This window comes from Alosa sapidissima, chromosome 11 (genome assembly GCF_018492685.1).
Source record: "Alosa sapidissima isolate fAloSap1 chromosome 11, fAloSap1.pri, whole genome shotgun sequence".
Taxonomy (NCBI): Eukaryota; Metazoa; Chordata; class Actinopteri; order Clupeiformes; family Clupeidae; genus Alosa; species Alosa sapidissima.
The window spans coordinates 2,481,584-2,500,323 of record NC_055967.1 but is presented as its reverse complement, the minus strand read 5'-3'; the positions used below and the strand labels follow the sequence as shown (position 1 = coordinate 2,500,323).

The window sequence follows — 18,740 nt, the reverse complement described above, 5'->3', positions numbered from 1 at the left end:
CTCACTTACAACTTGTTTCTCCTTAGGAGAAATAATAGAGCAGATGGAGTCACATAAAAGATATTAGTTTGAGAAGCAGGAGAAATACGGGAGATCTCTTATATGTTTGAGTGTAGTCTCATTTACAACTTGTTTCTCCTTAGGAGAAATAATAGAGCAAATGAGGAGACATTGCAATGAGAAACTGTTGAGAAGTAGGAGTTACAATTGAGATATCAGTTTGAGGGTCAAAAAATAGGGCACTCTAAAGCATTTCAAACTTTTATTTTATAAAACAAAGCAAAACAGTTGTACTTTAAAAATGGACTTTAAGCAATGGGAGCTTGCACAGTTGCACTTTAAAATGGACTTCAAGCAATGGAAGCATGTTAATGCCTTGATATGTTCTTTTTAAAAATTGTGTATTCTTATTTTTTATTTTTTTGTGTGTGTGAGTGTGTATGTGAGTATTATTTTTAAAAGCTGCACAAGCAAATTGCATTGTACGGACCAACTGCACAATGACAATTTAAGTCTATCTATAAATCATACAACATGGAGAAATGAACTAATAAACAATAACATAAACAAACTGAACTTGTGCCAAAGTGTGCCATACTGTGTACAATGGTGGATGAAAGCGTGGGCTGGTCAATCTGCGTCTTTTATCCTGGTGGTGGAACCAACCAAAGGGAGGAGGGAGAGAAGAGCAGAAAATAGAACATTGTTAGTTTGTGAGCCACTCAAAAATACAAAGTCATTTGTTTGACCGTCTGCTTTCATAACTGTGGGAATTTTGATACAGCACAAAGATCAGACACACCTTATTAATCACTTAAACACAGAATGGGGGATGAGATAGCTACCACTCACATTTGCTATATGTTGCCCAATTGAAAAACAGATTGTATTGATATGTTGTCAAGCTTAAACAAGTTTGTTGAATTCCCTCACCTCATCTAGTGAGTAAACTGTATTGTCAGGCAAGGATTAACCCCTATCCAGCTTACCACTAGGCAAAACCTTGTTTTGGTTGGACTAAGCCTATTCAGTGTAAAAAAAAAATGGGCATCTGAAAATAGTTTAGTTCAGAGTCCTGATGTCAAAAATGATGTCATTCTACTGTCTGCTATTCCAATGGATGCATGCCCATTATTAATCCTTGGCGATTTTAATATTCATTTGGATAACTCGTCTTCAATTGACTTCCTGTCCTTACTCTCCTCATTTAATATCACACGTGTCCACAGTGCTCCTACTCACAAGGCTGGTCAAGATCTTGATTTAATTCTGGTACGTAACTGTAATACAGACAGCGTTTTGGTTAATCCATTACATGTATCGGATCATCACTTTATCAGATTCTCTGTGCGTCTCCTGGATAACCCAGCAGCTCCTCCTCCGATAATTTCGTTCCGGCGTAATCTCAGAAGCCTCTCAAGCGACCATTTTGCAACATTAGTAACATCTGCTTTACCTACTCCTAGCTCATTCTTGGCACTTGAGGTTAATGACGCTACAGAGACTCTCTGCTCTACACTGGCATCTTGTCTGAATGCAGCATGTCCTCTTTCCTCAAGACCTACTCGTTCTAAACCTCGCCATCCATGGCTGACGAACAGTATAGTCTCAGTACGAAAGGAACTTAGAGCTGCTGAGAGGAAATGGCGTAAATCCAGAGATGGAAATGATCTTAGTAACTACCAGTCTTTGCTGTCATCCTTTTCATCCACTGTTACACTTGCAAAAAAGGCATTCTATCAAAGCAAGATTGAGAGCGCCACTGACAGTAGAAAACTTTTTTCTACTTTCAAATCTCTTCTCAATCCTCCACCACCACCATCAACTACTTCACTGTCAGCAAATTACTTTGCAACATTTTTCACTGAAAAATTTGCTAAAATAAGTGCTCAGTTTGATGCTCCTATAAGGAGGGCTTTGCCTTGTGTTAGTATGACCGCATCATTTGACTCTTTCTCTCCTCTTGATGAGGAAGCAGTCTCTCAATTGCTTCAGCGATGTCGTCCAACAACATGCCCATTAGATCCTGTCCCGTCCACTCTTCTACAGTCTATCTCACCCGCTGTTCTACCAGCAGTCACACATGTATTTAATGCTTCACTCAGTTCTGGAATAGTTCCTTATTCTTTTAAACAGGCTAGGGTTACACCTCTGCTAAAGAAAAGTACACTTAATCCAACTGAGGTGAAGAACTACAGACCTGTCTCCCTTCTTCCTTTCTTGTCAAAGGTTTTGGAGAAAGTGGTCTTCAAGCAAGTTTGTGACTTTCTTCATCAGAATAATCTACTAGACCCTATGCAGTCTGGTTTCAACAGTGGTCATTCTACTGAAACTGCTCTTCTGTCTGTGACTGAAGCATTGAGAGTAGCTAAGTCCTCTGCTCAGTCATCAGTATTAATTCTACTAGATTTATCTGCAGCCTTTGATACTGTTAACCATGACATTCTCCTATCTATACTATCTGAACTGGGAATTTCTGGAAAAGCTCTTGACTGATTTGAATCTTACCTTAAAGGGCGTTCTTTCCAGATTCCACACAACTTCTTGTTCAGACCATGGTCATCTCTAAGCTGGACTATTGTAATTCACTATTAGCTGGCTTACCCGCTTGTGTAACAAGATCATTACAGCTGATTCAAAATGCTGGAGCACGCCTGGTCTTCAATCAGCCAAAGACGACACATGTAACTCCTCTCCTAGTTACTCTCCATTGGCTCCCTATAGTAGCCAGAATTAAATTTAAATCTCTCACTTTGGCCTATAGGACACTAACTAGATCTGCTCCTAGTTATTTTAATTCAATAATCAAGCCTTACATCCCCAACCGCCCACTGCGGTCTTCTGGTGAGCGTATGTTGTGTCGACCAGTCATGAAAACTGGGTCTAATTCCAGACTCTTTTCTTCAGTGGTTCCATGTTGGTGGAATGAACTGCCCAGTTCTCTCCGTTCCTGTAGTAGTTTTGGGTCGTTTAAGAGGGGTCTAAAGACATTCCTATTCAACATATAAGCGCTTAAACAACTAAGTATGTGTTATGGTTTATATAATGTTGTTTTATTTTAATTGGGCTGTTAATTAATTTGACATTATTGTTTATTATTGATATTCTCCTTAATGTAGTCTTAGCATGTCATTGTTTTTATATTATTGATTGAATTGACATTATTGTTTTATTATTGCCTTTCCCCTTTTTTACATTGCTTTTTATTAGGCTATTGCTTGAATTGATATTATTGTGTACTACAACTATTCTCCTTACTATATTTGACCTACATTTTAATCTGTTCCCTGTTCATTTTTAAATATTATTAAGTTGTTTTGTATTTATGTGTCGCTTTGGACAAAGGTGTCTGCTAAATCCATAACCATAACCATAACCATAAAAAAGTAATTTGGGCAATTTATTTTGTCATCTGGGAGCTGGCTCCATAGTCAGAACGCATAACAACTAAATGCAGCGTTGCCTTGTTTAGTTCTGATAGTGGGTTTCAAGAGGAACATTTCTCCTGTGATCAGTGAGGTTTAAGTGATGATATAGTGTTATCATTCACACATGGTGACACGGTCTGCCACGGACACTGAGGTCACTAAACACGCAATCAGGTGTTTCAATCGGCGGTGAATCGGGCAACGAGGAGATGTGTTCCGCCTCCATCCACACAAATGGAGTAATAGGAGAAATAAGCATTAAACAATCTTTTTATTGAACTTCTTGTCATTCACCAGTTATTCATTTTCTGATATTTTAGCTGTATTTCATTGAAGTTGTAGCCTATTAGATAAAATATTTCATGTCTGCACTGACCTAGGCCTATAAAGCACTAAATTAGGTTTTGACCACAAAATGAATGTAAAGTAGCCTAGGCAATGTAGGCTACTTAACAAAAACAGAATAGCTTATAACCTGTAACTTTCCATAAATGTCCATTTTATATTTCCATTGAGTAGTGATCACGTTTGTACAGTAAATTGATGTCTTGACTTAAACCTTTTCTGTTAGGTTTATTGACAGTATTGTTAAGTTAAAAATACGAGGCAATGCAGATTAATCGTAGGCCTATATTGCTGTAGTAGCCTAGGCTAGGCCTAGTGATAGTTTTACTTTTATCCTATAGTCGCCTAGTTTTATCCTACAGCAAGAACAGAAGGAATTTTGAAAATGAGATAAACGGGTCCAAAACGGACCCGGGCCAGATGAGCCTTTGAGTCCGTTGCGGATGTATGTATCAATTTGCGGATCCCAAACGGACCCGCCGCGGAGGTAAGGTTTTAATCGCGGATGCGGAGTGGATGCAGTGCGGAGCCACGGCGCGTCCGCGATCCGCCTTCGTAGCGGATCCGTTCCTGAGAGCATCTGGACTCCGATACGGGTCCGTTTTGCGGGTCCGTTCCGGAAGCCGTCATACCTCCGTGGCGGATCCGCCGCAGAGTCCTTTTGCTGTGTGGCCATTCAAAACATACAGACTAAAGCTGTATAAGGCAAAGTAAGCTAGCAACGTTAAATTGTCTAACGTTAGCTTTATAGACAAGCGGCACAGCCAGTGATCTAACTTACAAGTAGCTAACATTAACTAGCTAGCTAACTTTATGTGCTGCTTCGTCAGGTTGTTCAATGATATATTGAGTCTAAAAATATGCAAGAACGTTAGCAAATTACCAAAATGTTAATGTACTTTCTCTGAGTTTTCGTGGTGGCAAGTTCTGCACAATCCTTCATACCCACACACCGTTTCACTTGGTTTCACTGGGCGCCAAATCTAGACTGCATTTTCTGGTAGGAGTCTTCTGCACGCGAGTTTGTCACGTCCGACCATCATAGACCTCTGGGGTCTAACTTAATTTCTCTAACTTGCTAACAAGTCGCAAGTTAGCTCTGGGGTAGCAAAAATCAAATTGTGCCGCCTTCACGTACCATTGATTATAATATCTACTCGAAGGTTGAAGACAAAAAGTGCGTTCAGGAAAACGTCTGCGTCTCCGATTTCGTCGTCTCCCTGCGCGAGAATTTAACAGGTGATCTCCTTATATGGGCATAGATGGTAGCTTTTTTGTAGGCGAACTGTCAGAGCATCGTCATGTGTGGTGGTCACATCACATGGTTAGGCCTACTGTTTGCAAATGTGAACTTGAAAATATGTGCAATTAAAACAAATAAGCCAATGAAAATCATTTGAGAATTGTTGTACAACAGCTAGAGCTCTTACAGATCAGACTAATTTATAAAACAAATAGGTCTGGATGAGCATTACATTAGTTCACTTAGATAGCTCTCTGATGGATAAGCCTGAGTAAAATATGAGATATAAATTGAGCAAGTCTGAATATTGTATAAGCCTTTGCTGAGATCTCTTTTGTAAATCAAAAAAGGACTAAACTGAGATGACTAGAATGAGAACGGTTCAAGCTTGTGAAGAGATCTCTTTTACAGAACTGATGGAGCCTAATCTGAGATTTAGCCTACCAAAAAGATCTGAAATGAGAATTGCATGAGTTTACAGAGAGAGCTCTATGGTGGATCAGCCTGAGTAAAATATGAGACGTATAAATTAGACAACACTGAGCATTATTTAAAATATTGATGAGATCTCATTTGTATATAAGGGAGTCTACACTGAGATAACTTAACTCTTTTGCTCCAGAGACAAACCTGAGAAGCGGGAGACAAAAGCAATAATCTCATTTTTATGTCACTGTGATCTCATTATTGTCTAGGAGAAACAATTGAGAAAGAGAGGAGCTCTCATTTTAACATTTTCTTTCCTCTGGGTTTATATCAAGAAATCAGTGAATGATGTTGACACATTGAAAACCCACCAGGAGACAAAATAGTAGCGCAACACACTCAGAAACCATGACCACCTAATATTATGGAGTTGTTTTAAACATAATACCGGTAATACAAAACACCAGATGAGCTGGATAACACTAACATTAGCAGGCTGACAAGCAATTAGTGGCAGTGCTAATGTTAGCTAGCTAATGTTAACACATTATTCAAGCAACACTAAGGATTCTTTTGTACCTTAAAATAATGTTTCCAAAATCGTTTCAGTGGTTCATCAACTCGACACTTCTGCATTCGCTTTGTGGCCCTCTATATAGGCTATAACCGCACTATGCAAGTTTGCCAGATCGGATAGCGGATCTGTAGTTCCAATGAGACATAAGAAACTACAAATTTGACTTGCTTTAAGGCAAGCGTTACAATAGCCAATAGGTGGAGCAAGGCTGGAGGGTGGAGCGTACTCAGCAGGTACATATAAAGGACTAAATTAGTAAATTACTAAAGTAGACTAAATTATTTACGACAGCGGTAATGGACAATTCCGCTTCCAACCTGTAGGGGGGCCGAAGAGGAAAAGTGCTTGGTGTTGCTTTAAGTTAGTGAATCCAAGTTGTGTGTAATGTTACCATCAAAACCCACCCAGTAAGTTGCATGGCTATAATATGAAGCTACCCTGAATGCATTAATAAGATGTTGTTTGCCATGATTATATTATGTGAAGAGACTACTTTGACTGTATTAGCTAACATTAGCTGACAAACACACCACCATGAAGCTAACATTAATTTTAGTTCATTGTAAAAGTTCGTTTTGTTACTGTTCATATGCAGTGAACACAGAACTTTGCTTTTATGAGTCTGTCTTTGTGTAGATTTAACATTAAAGGGACACCAGGCAAGCCTGATGCTTTTTCTCTACGAAACTCCCCCTCGCTCGGTCTGAAGCTCTTTTGCTTTTCTTTGCATCTTGCATCAAGGGTTTTCACTGCTTCTTCGCCGGCTCTGCCATTATACACACGTTTGCAACAATCGCTAGCGTCTCGAAGATGCAGGATGTAAACTGATCCTGCTTCGGTCAGCGGGTATGATACACTGAACTTGCAAGCAGGATATTCTTCCTACAGGCTGTAGGGGCAGGCTGTAATGAGTCATTTAACCATATACCGACTTATGAAGATGAGTAATTAACACGAAAACGTTGCCTGGTGTCCCTTTAACATGAGCAGTATTGTAACTTAATGTTAGCTATATATATACAGTATATATATATTTATAAAATATGAATAGACCATAACTGTCTAATATCTAATGGCTGGAATGGGGAGGATATGGGTGGTTTTGGTGTGAGCCTGTGAGGGAGAGCTTTTGTCTTTTGTCTGTCAGTCTGTGTGTATGTTTGTAATGTATGTTTTTCTTGAGGCCCCCTTGAAAACGAGATGTCACATCTCAAGGGGTTTTTCTCTTAATAAATTTGAAAATTTGAAAAAAAAAAAAAAAATTGCAAAATGATCTCAGTTTAATTCCACTTAATTTAAGCAGAAATTGTGGTGCTACATTTAGAAGTACAGTTAGGCTAACCAGTCAGTTTATCTTTATGTGTTATGTGTTTAAGTTAATACAAAATATTTTGACAGCCTATTTTATAACCACTCAGTAGAAACCAGACTCTACCACCAACATCTTTGGAAGCACAATTTCGTTGCTTCAGCTCTGCCATGAAAAATTAGTTTGTCTTATACAAGTTTACACCGAATAGGGTAGCCTAAATGTTTCCCAGACAATGTAGTGAAATAAAGGACCAATGGCCTGTCTCTTCTTAGATTTAGTTGGGCAAATGTGTCATGTTTGTCAGATCCATTGGGTAAAACTGAACTTGCATATGGGCGACCAGAAGAAAACTCTACTGTGAGCTCCACAAATGCTCTGGAAAATGTAGCTTCTGTAAAAGCTACTGCACTACATGGTCAAAAAACAGCTAAGCTAGTGAAAAGCTATCTGCTTCAGAAAATAGCTACTACCACCAAGCTACTGAAAAATGTAGTTAAGCTAGTAGTTTCGCTAAAAGTAGTATGCTACTGCCCATCACTGACTAGCAGGGCATTCCAAATAAAACTGTTTCAGCGATTGAGTTCTCTGTGTAGTTCCCTGTAAATTTTACACTCTGTACAGTGGGTAGGGAGTTGGAAATTCAGCGTATGGACCCTTGTAATCAGAATGTGTTCTATGCTAGACTTGTACTTCCTAGTATAATATAATAAAGAAAGAGACGAGAGACGGGCACCGTACGTTCACACCACGTTCATAACTTCTTTATCTCCCTTTTGTATCCCCTCCAAATCACATTACACAGTATCAGTATCATCGTGGAATAGCAGGAACAGCACATAATATGACTGAATATACAACAGAATGCACCCGGTGAATGCTTTGTTGGATTCCAAAATGTCACAGATCGCGGACCGCAGGTGCTCGGGCCCGCCATTGCCGCTTGCTGCTATATTTTCAAAATATAATCTCAAAATAAATTTGATATCTCTTGTTATCTTGAGACACATCTTAAAATAGGAGCCAGGCCCTCGGCTTCTGTAAGTATGCATGCAGCCTAGGTTTAGTTGACATCATTTTTCTAAAAGCAAAAACAATGACAGCCAAAAAAGACAACATAAATTAGAAAATGTAATTCTGAGGAATTACCAGTGCACGAAATTGCAAGTCATATTAATGGCAACTGACAGTTGGAATGGCTGAACAGTTAAGTAGTTGAGTAGTTTAAATGGTTAAATTATTTAATAGTGAATCATTGTAGGGATGACTTTTATTTTGAAACAGTTGTGGGCAGCGGAAACAGTTGAACAGGATCTGTAGTCTTAAGAGAGCCAGATTGTATGCTTAAAGCCTGAGACAGAGTAGATAGTTTAAAAGTTGAATGTAGATAGTGTAATGGATGTTGATAGGCAGATTGTTTAATGGATGTTAATACATAGTTTAATGGGTGGATGAGGGAATGGTTTGAAGAAGATGGAGGGGTAGAAAGTTGGATGGAATGTGCCTTATACTGTATCCTTGTAGAATGGAGAGACACAGAGAGAGTTGGCCTAGTTGAGCAGGAAGCAGTTGATACAGGTGCAATCAGTTTAACCAGAGACTTTCTAATGTGGAGACACGGTACTCAAAAAATACTCCATAGAAATGCATGGGGCTAGTTTGTCACGCCAATATGGCCGTTGTCTACACATATCCCACCCCTTCCTCGGCAAAACGTCGACATGTGAATACATTGAGCCAATCATGTGGTGTGATGTGAATACATTGAGCCAATCATATGGTGTGTTGTGAAGACATCGTGCCAATCATGTGTTGTGATCTCGCCGCTGGAGCAAGATTGGTGTTGTGAAGCCTTGCGCACGTGCAGTTCGACCCAAAGACTGTGCCCGATGAGTGCCCATAAAACGTTGGTAATGGCCGCCGAGTGGAGGGACTTGCCTAAAAGGACTTTGGTTTAACTGGGTCTTTGAGGGGGCCTAGTTGAGCAGCTGGCAAGTCAAGTCAAGTCAAGTCAAGTTTATTTATATAGCACATTTCATACACAGAGGTCATTCAATGTGCTTTACATAAACAAAACCAAACGATAATAACAAATAAAAGCATAGAAGGGCAATATAGTCAAAGAATAGTTAAAAGGTAAAGATCATAATAAAAAGAAAACATAAAACAAGGTAAAATCATTTAAAAATAAAGAATAATTAGTAAGCAAAAACAAAGGCAAAAGTAGTAAAAAAAGTAATAAAAGACAAAGTAGAATAATTATCGAGGCAGATTCAGAATTTGTAACTCGGCACAGTTAGCAGAAAGCGTCTGAGAACAGTTTGGTCTTAAGTCTAGATTTAAAACTGGCTACAGTTGGGGCCTTTTTAATGTCATCCGAAAGTTGGTTCCACAGCTGAGCCGCATAGCAGCTAAAAGCTGCTTCACCACGTTTAGTTCTAACTGTAGGTTTTACTAGCAGGTTTTTCACCTGGGACCTGAGAGGACGAGAAGGTGTGTACTGCTGAAGCATGTCTGACAAGTATTTAGGTCCTGCTCCATTTACTGATTTATAAACAAGCAATAGTGCTTTAAAGTCAATTCTGTGACTTACTGGAAGCCAGTGCAAGGACTTAAGAATTGGAGTAATGTGGTCAGTTCTTTTAGTTTTTGTTAGAGTCCTAGCTGCTGCATTTTGTATCACCTGAAGCTGTTTAATAGTCTTTTTAGGAAGGCCTGTGAACAGTCCATTGCAGTAATCAACCCTGCTGGAGATAAATGCATGAATGAGTTTTTCTAAGTCATGTTTTGACATCAGCCCTCTGAGTTTGACAATATTTTTGAGGTGGTAAAAAGCTGATTTAGTTATCGCTTTCATGTGGCTGTTGAAATTTAGATCACTGTCAATTAATACACCAAGGTTTTTAACAGTATCCTTTGCTTTCAACCCTTTTGTGTCAAGGAGAGTGGCAACCCTAAGTCTTTCCTCATTTTTACCAAATATAATTACTTCAGTTTTTTCTTTGTTCAGCTGAAGAAAATTTTGAGACATCCAGGTGTTGATTTGTTCTATACACTGACACATAGATTCAAGAGGACCATAGTTGTTTGGTGATAGAGCTAAGTAAATTTGTGTGTCATCTGCATAGCTATGATATGAAATCAAATTATTTTGAATGATTTGTCCAAGTGGGAGCATATAGAGGTTGAATAATAGTGGCCCCAAGATCGACCCTTGGGGAACACCACAGGTCAAGGACGTTGGTGTTGAGGTACAGTTTCCGATGGCAACAAAGAAGCTCCTTTCTTGTAGATATGATTTTAGCCAGCTGATAACTATGCTTGTAAATCCAACCCAGTGTTCTAGTCTGTGTAGTAAAATATTGTGATCAACAGTGTCAAATGCTGCACTAAGGTCCAGTAGCACTAGGACTGATGTTTTACCTGAATCTGTGTTGAGGCGTATGTCATTGGAAACTTTAATGAGAGCTGTTTCAGTGCTGTGATTTGCCCGAAAACCAGACTGAAAGTAATCAAAATACCCATTTGATGTTAGGAAGGTGGTTAATTGATTAAAGACTACTTTTTCAATAATTTTGCCAATAAAAGGTAGATTGGATATGGGCCTGTAATTGTTTAGCATGGAGGCATCCAGGTTATTCTTCTTGAGAAGTGGCTTTACAACAGCTGTTTTCAGTGACTTAGGAAAAGTGCCAGACAGCAATGATACATTTACAATTTGAAGGACATCCGCCGCTATGAGGTGAAAAACAGTTTTGAAGAAATTGGTAGGCAGAGTGTCTAAGACACATGTGGAAGGGCTGAGATTCTGTACCGTTTTTTCAAGTGTTTCGTAGTCTATCAAGCTGAACTCTGACATCAAGTTTAGTTTCCCTCTGTTTGTTGCTGGAAGTTCAGGTTGTTGAATTTGTAATTGAGCAGATATGTTAAGTCTGATTTTGTCAATTTTACCTTTAAAAAAAGATGAAAACTCATTGCATTTATTAGTTGAGAGAAGTTCAGGCGCTAATTGTGAGGGGGGATTTGTTAACTTATCAACAGTTGAAAATAGAATACGAGTGTTATTTGAACTTCTATTGATAATGTTAGAAAAGAAAGACTGTCTTGCTTTGCATATTTCAGAGTTATATGTGCGGAGCATCTCTTTATGGATTTCATAGTGGATCTGAAGTTTGTATTTACGCCATTTTCTTTCAGTCTTCCTACACTCTCTTTTTAGAAGTTTAACTGCTGGATTTTGCCTCCATGGTGCTTTCTGTTTGTCCTTAACTTTCTTGAATTGTAATGGAGCAATGTCATCCATAATGTTTGCCATTTTTGCATTAAAGTGATCAAATAAGTCTTCAGAGTCTGACAGTTGACTTGACTTTAGTGAAAGTGCTTGCTCAAAGAGAGCACTTGTCTGATCATTTATGATTCTCCTTTTTACCATCATAGCTGTGTTTTGAGTGTGTGGGGACATAGACACATCAAAGAACACGCACAAATGATCAGATAAGGCCAGGTCTTTAACAGCTGTAGAGACATCGAGACCCTTTGTGATAACAAGGTCGAGGGTATGGCCGAGAGAGTGTGTTGGCCCCTGTACATGCTGTGTTAGGGAGAAAGTATCGATTAGTGCAATGAATTCCTTGGCATAATTGTTTTCAGGATTATCCACATGCAAGTTTAGATCCCCTGATATAATAAGACAGTCATACTCTATGCAAACAACTGATAGCAGTTCACCTAGCTCTTCAAGAAACACTTTAGCTGAATGTTTTGGAGGCCTGTAAATTGTCAGTAATAAAATCTGAGGAGAAGACTTAATGCATGCACACAGATATTCAAATGAAGTAAAGTCACCGAATGACGACTGATTGCACTGAAAAGACGTCTTGAAAATTGTGGCTATCCCCCCACCTCTTTTATTTGCTCTGGTAGCACTCAAAAAACTGAAGTTTGGGGGAGCTGATTCGATGAGAGTAGCAGCACTGTCTGCTTGATCTAACCATGTCTCAGTTAAAAGTAAAAAATCAAGGTTGTGTGTGCAAATTAGATCATGAATTAAGAATGATTTGTTTGAAAGAGATCTGATATTTAGGAGTGCTAGTTTTGTTAGTTTAAGTGTTGGGGAAATATGATCCATGGGGGAAATCTGAGGTTGATGTGGTACGGGTAGGAGATTGGACTGGTTTACCCTATAAGCTCGATGCATTTGTGTTCTATTTCTTGTCAATACAGGAATAGAGAATGTCATGGGCTTACTGGGTCCCGGCATGTTCTCAAAACTACTGTCAGTACCATTTATATTGCAGGGACCCTGAGAATATCATGCAATACAGTCATCATATAATTGTCCCCTGCTGCTGCCATCTGTATTTTCCACTGCACATTCCATGCTATATGCCGGCTGAGAAAATGAACTAAGAGGTTGCTGCTGCTTAAGAGATCCTTCTAAACGGGGAGGGGGAGGGCGAGGGGGTGGAGGTGCCCTTCGCTTCTTTGGTGCTAATGATCTTGGGCTAGTAAAACTCTGCATGGCTACTGGTAGCAGTCTCTCCATTCTTGCAGGGAACATCATGTGCTTGGGTGGGGATGGTGATGGGTATTCAGGGGATCCTGTGGAGTTTGAGTGGGTGGTGGGATGAAGGGGTGGGGATGGGGATGGGAGATTAGGGGGGTTTGTGTGGCCTGGGGAGTTTGATTGGGTGGGGACGTGATTGGGTGTGGGTGGTGATGGGAAATCAAGGAGGTTGGGGTTGAAAATTGATCCAGAGTCTCCATCTGCCTGCTGAGGTTCTGGGAAGTTTGTTGCAGACGCTCCGCTTTCAGCATGTATTCCAGTAGTGTATTCCATGTTGTTGTGTCTTTGTGGTGACAAGGAGACGACGGAGGTGGGGAGGGGTATTGGTACTGGTGTTACAACATGACCCTTCCTTTCTGATATCCTCTCAGCAGCTTTGATAGGTGCTATCTCATGCTCATCACATCCATTTGTTTGCTGAGATTCCAGGGAGTTTGACGCCAGTGATTGACTTTGAGTCATTTTAGCAGCACCCATCTTATCTTGTCCAGTGGACATGGCTTGGCATTGTTGAGCTGGTTGTTTATGTTTCTCCAAGGTCTGCATTTCAGTGGAGGCTAGCGGGTGGTTATCAGAGGGCCCCACAGCAGGGGAGGTTGGGCATATCTCTGTTTCAGCCTGTGCAGAGTGTTTTGGTTTAGCTGAGTTGTTGATGTCATCCGCTTGTTCCGTCTGTATGGCCACTGAGCGCTTATCAGAGGCTCGGCTCAAGGTTGGCAGAAAAAATGTTGGGTGCAGGAGATGTCTGGCAGATGCAAATCAGTTTAATTAGCCCATTATGATGTCATAGTGCCAATGCAAAGTCTATGGGGGAAAATAAGCTTGATTTTTCTTAATATCTCAAAAAGTATAGGCCTAAAGTTTACAGAAACGAAAAGTACATTGCACAGACGTCATTTTCAAGACCTACAAAGTTTAAACGAAGTTTGTACGTTAAACGGTTGAAGCTGAATTAGACGCAGACATTTTGGTTAGAAGAATAATAGTAAGAAGAAGACTTCGGATAGCAGTACATTTTCATGCACTGTAAAAACCTGCCAGTTACCATATTGCACCAAGTCAGGTGGCCTTTGAGAAATGCAGTGTTACGATTGGAGTACACAGGGAGGTGGTCTTTTGCTCGCACAAGTGGAGTGCAGTCGTGATCTTTTCAGAAGTCATCATGGCGCTCGATTCGCCAGTTAAAGGTAAGAAGCTCATGGTAATCGAAACATATTTTAAACACAAAAAACATTCATGTCGACTTCTGTTTTGAGTCCTGGTATCACTAGCAGCTAAACGTTTATAATCAACCGGTTTGTTAGGCAGTTCCGACAAGGAGAAAAGGAGGAGAAACTAGTCAGCTGTTTACGTTAGCTGCTAGCACATAGCTAACATCAATGTTACTTTTGGTGTAACGTTATGGATGGATTGACGTTGATGTGAAATAACCAGCAATTGGTATGTTATATAGTTAACTCAGTGAGGATGTGTAAGATAATGGCGTTAACCAAAGAAGAAGGATAATGACATCGGGTTAGCTTAACGGAGACCCCCATGGAAATTAGGGAGGTGATTGCACTGTTTATCAGTCTTGAAGCTACGTTAACTTAGCTAGTGCTATCCGATGTGACTTTTGAGAATGGGTTTGTTTACAAAGGATGATGGGTGTAGCAGTGGCTAACGTTAACTAATGGAACGTGGGGAAAGCATTAAATACGTTAACGTAACGTTAGTATTTGCCATAGGTTGATAACGTTTAACGTTAACTAGCAGCTTTCAAACGAACCGATACCTAACTTATCAGCTAGCAAGCCAGTGACTGCAACATAACGTTAGCGTTAGTACTATCTGGCATTGACTGGACTTGTCCGAATCGTGTCGATTTGTGAAGACACTAGGCTAGGGCATAACGAGGCCCTAATGTTAACGTTAAGTTAGACACTGCCTGGCTTTAGAAAATGGATATACTATGTCAGCGAGCAAAGATGATTAATAACGTTAGCAAATATGACAACAGTTTTAGCAGCGGTTGCGTTAACGTCAGAGTACAGATCCGCTGTGAACTGCAAGCACGTTCACGGCACCTGACGTGTTGGGGATCACATCATATTTTAAAGCAATAGTATGCAACAGTTTGACCCTTTTTGAAGTATTATGGTTTTAATGACCAACTATGTTTGGTTAAAATCGCCCTCAAATGAATTCATTTTAATGTAATAGGTCTATGTGGTCTTCTGAAGGACACGTAGGAATCAAGGGGTATAAGCGAGGTGAAGTTGGCTGGACGTTTGATATTCAGTTGATATTCGATTTTAACTTCCCCTTCAATCGAGATCGACAACGGGTTGAATAAAGTTGACATTATTACAGTATCAAGCGAAAACAACTAAATTATTATCGCTAGCCATTGCTAACCGACATAGTCTAAAGCTTCACAGCACTTCACTGCCTGTTCTGTCGCTATGGTCTGTGTAAGGGACCGTCGACAAATTAGCGTGTTGGTAGATCGAAGGTAGACAGTAGGCTACGGATGCAAAACGTTGGCTATTTCTTGAAAAATATTCCAAAAATCAATTAAATGAGTTTTTCTCATGTAATCCCATTCTGATTGCTGTAGTAGTTGCCAATGGTACCCAGATAACACATTCATTCATTTTGGACCAAAACTGGCTTCGCATTTTGGCAGCGTTTTCCATATATGGACCAAATTAGGCAAGTCAGAATCAAAACAAAAGGAGGCCAAAACTCACCCAAAACCAATTGTGGCATTCCAAAATATGGCCATAACCATCCCAAAGAGAGGCCATAAGTATGCCAAATGATTGCATCTACATTGAAACTCCACTTGAAAATCTTTACATTTATTTAATTTTGCATTTTGCAATATGTCTACATTAGTTTTATACATGAATTGCTATGTCCTAGTGCACTAGGCTCATACTGTTAAATTAGCCTATATGTCAAAAGATATTTTTACAACAACAAAAAAACACAAAGATTAAATGCATTTCATTGTGATTTGTATTTATTAAGTCATATCAGCATACTTATTACTGTAAACGGGTGGACTGTTGGCAGAGCAAACAGAATTTCTTCTCACAGCATCTGAAATTGACAACATACACACAAAGACAAAAGAAACACAATTACTAAATCTACTCTTTAAATAGCCTTGGAAATTGTTTAGTGAAGTTTAATTCAGATGCAGTCATTGAGTGTAGGGTAAAAATGAGGCTGTATTAGGCCTACAGTGATTGAAACTTACCCATTACTATTGCCTTAAGGTGCAGCTCCACTGAATGCCTTATGCACTGAAAACAGAAGAGAAGAAAGGGAAATAAGTGGATGTGTTCATTGATATAAGTCTGTCTGTGTTTTAAAAAAGTTTGGCCCCTGCAGAGCATTTAGGTTAACATGTTAACTAGCTACTAAGCTAGCTATATTAGGGCAAAATGAGGCTTTATTGCCATGATAAAAACTTACCCATTTATACTGCTTGCTGCAGATTTTTTCTCACAGCATCTGAAATTGACAACATAAACACAAAGACAAAAGAAACACAATTACTAAATCTACTCTTTAAATAGCCTTGGGAATTGTTTGTGAAATTTAATTCAGATGTGGTCATTGAGTGTAGGGTAAAAATTAGGCTCTAGGCCTACAGTGATTGAAACTTACCCATTACTATTGCCTTAAGGTGCAGCTCCACTGAATGCCTTATGCACTGAAAACAGAAGAGGAGAAAGGGAAATAAGTGGATGTGTTCATTGATATAAGTCTGTCTGTGTTTTAAAAAAGTTTGGCCCCTGCAGAGCATTTAGGTTAACATGTTAACTAGCTATTTAGCTAGCTATATTAGGGCAAAATGAGGCTTTATTGTTAAAACTTACCCATTTATACCACTTGCTGCAGATTTCTAGCATCTGAAATTGACAACATACCGATACACACAAAGATAGAATAAACACAATTACTAAATCTACTCTTTAAATAGCCTAGGAAATTGTTTAGTGAAGTTTAATTCAGATGCGGGACATTAGGTGTAGGGTAATGAGGCTGTATTAGGCCTACAGTGATTGAAACTTACCCCATTAAGGTGCAGCTCCACTGAATGCCTTATGCACTGAAAACAGAAGAGAAAAAAGGGAAATAAGTGGATGTGTTCATTGATATGTCTATCTGTGTTTTAAATAAGTTTACCACCTGCAGAGCATTTAGGTTAACATGTTAACTAGCTACTAAGCTAGCTATATTAGGGCAAAATGAGGCTTTATTGCCATGATAAAAACGTACCCATTTATACTGCTTGCTGCAGCTCCACTGAATGTCTTATGCACTGAAAACAGAACAGAAAAAAGGGAAATAATTGGTGTGCAATATTGGATGTGTTCAGTGATTTTAAGTTTGCCTGTGTTTCACAAGTTTGCCTTTAGATTAACAAGCTAACGTTAAATAGCTACTTAGCCAGTAGGCTACGTTACAAATACTGTAATAAAAAGACGTGTTGTCGATAAATAACGTTTGCATAGTGGGCTGTTACAAAGCTATTCACCAAAACGAAGCTATAGTCATATCTGTTATAGAGCTATGTAGAATCACGACTATATTTGTATACAATTCAGACGTTTATTTGAAGACAGGAAAATGTTCTTACCGCCTGTGATAGTGCTGGAGTTAGTGAAGTACTAGACGTCTCTTCTAGAGAAAATTCCCGGTCTTTGATCAGTCTTCTGGGAAACCACAAGGACGCCAAAACGCACCTGCATACGTCAGTAAACCGTCCCGCTATTTGCCCATTCATCTGGTTGACCAGACATATGCCATAACTAGTTATCTACCGCTGGCGCCTTTTTATCTATTATGGTAAACCACAATCTTGCCACAGTTCAGCCGAAAGCATTTACTTTGCCGCTTCTATGCCAAAACAAACCCAAAAATACCAAACGTATTCCAGACTTCAGCCAAAACGTGTGCTATCTGGGTAGGCTGCTACCTACTACAGGTGAAATGTTGCTGATATCTGGCATTATAGCGAAACAGTATGCATTTAAATGTTTAAAATATTCACCAAAAATCAGCGAAAGGACATTTTCCCATTCTGATTGCTGTAGTAGTTGCCAATGGTAGACTGCTACCTACTACAGGTAACATTTGGCTGATATCTGCCATTATAGTGAAACAGTATGCATTTAAATGGTTAAAATATTCACCAAAAATCAGCGAAAAGACATTTTCTCATTCTGATCGCTTGTAGTAGTTGCCAATGGTAGGCCGCTACTTACTACAGGTGCATTTTTGCTGATAAAAGAATCACCAGAAAGTCAATGAAACGACTTTTTCTCATTCTGATAGCTGAAGTCCTTCACAAACTCTGCTACTAACTACAGGTCAGAGGGGTATTCCAGAAAGCAGGTTTACTGGCTTAACTGGGTATGTTAACACAGAGTTAGCGGTAAACCTGGGATTTCAGTTCCAGAACGCTCAAATATGATCAAGCTATGTAAGTAACTATGGTAACATAGGCTCTGAACTGAACTGGGTATGTAAACCCAGAGTAAACGGTAAACCTGGGATTTCAGTTCCAGAAAGCTCAAAAATGATCAGGCTATGTAAGTAACTATGGTAACATAGGCTCTGAACTTAACCTGGTAGGGGGTAGGTTTTGTTCAGGTTATGTTCGATTATTTCAGTGCAATCAGCTTGTCAACTTGTCACACAATGGCGTTTCATTTTGACGAAGGTCCGATTGACAAAGAAGCACAAAATCATGTAATATTCATCCGTGCAATTCACCGTGAGAGGGCGATAAGACCACGACATCACATGATGGCCTATCCATTCTTTTCCAAACAAGTTTTTCAAGA

At 39.4% G+C, this 18,740-nt stretch overlaps 1 protein-coding gene and 1 long non-coding RNA gene across 3 annotated transcripts in view; one reads left to right on the top strand and one right to left on the bottom strand.

Moving 5' to 3' along the window:
- The first annotated feature begins 13,715 nt into the window (after nucleotides 1-13,715).
- Nucleotides 13,716-18,740, top strand: part of ireb2 (iron-responsive element binding protein 2) — an 85,103-nt gene continuing 80,078 nt past the window's right edge. The window contains exon 1 of one of the 2 annotated variants that reach the window (XM_042108742.1): nucleotides 13,716-14,081. In XM_042108742.1, coding sequence (XP_041964676.1) covers nucleotides 14,057-14,081 — 25 coding nt within the window. In that variant the 5' untranslated portion in view covers nucleotides 13,716-14,056. The remainder of the gene's footprint in view (nucleotides 14,082-18,740) is intronic. The other variant, XM_042108743.1, reaches the window with a different exon arrangement.
- On the bottom strand, nucleotides 15,741-17,618 carry LOC121723330. Its single transcript, XR_006034907.1, has 8 exons — nucleotides 17,531-17,618; nucleotides 17,170-17,212; nucleotides 16,964-16,999; nucleotides 16,767-16,799; nucleotides 16,555-16,600; nucleotides 16,360-16,398; nucleotides 16,142-16,187; nucleotides 15,741-15,981 (listed from the first exon to the last, which is right to left on the bottom strand). It is a non-coding gene; the product is annotated as an uncharacterized LOC121723330 (long non-coding RNA).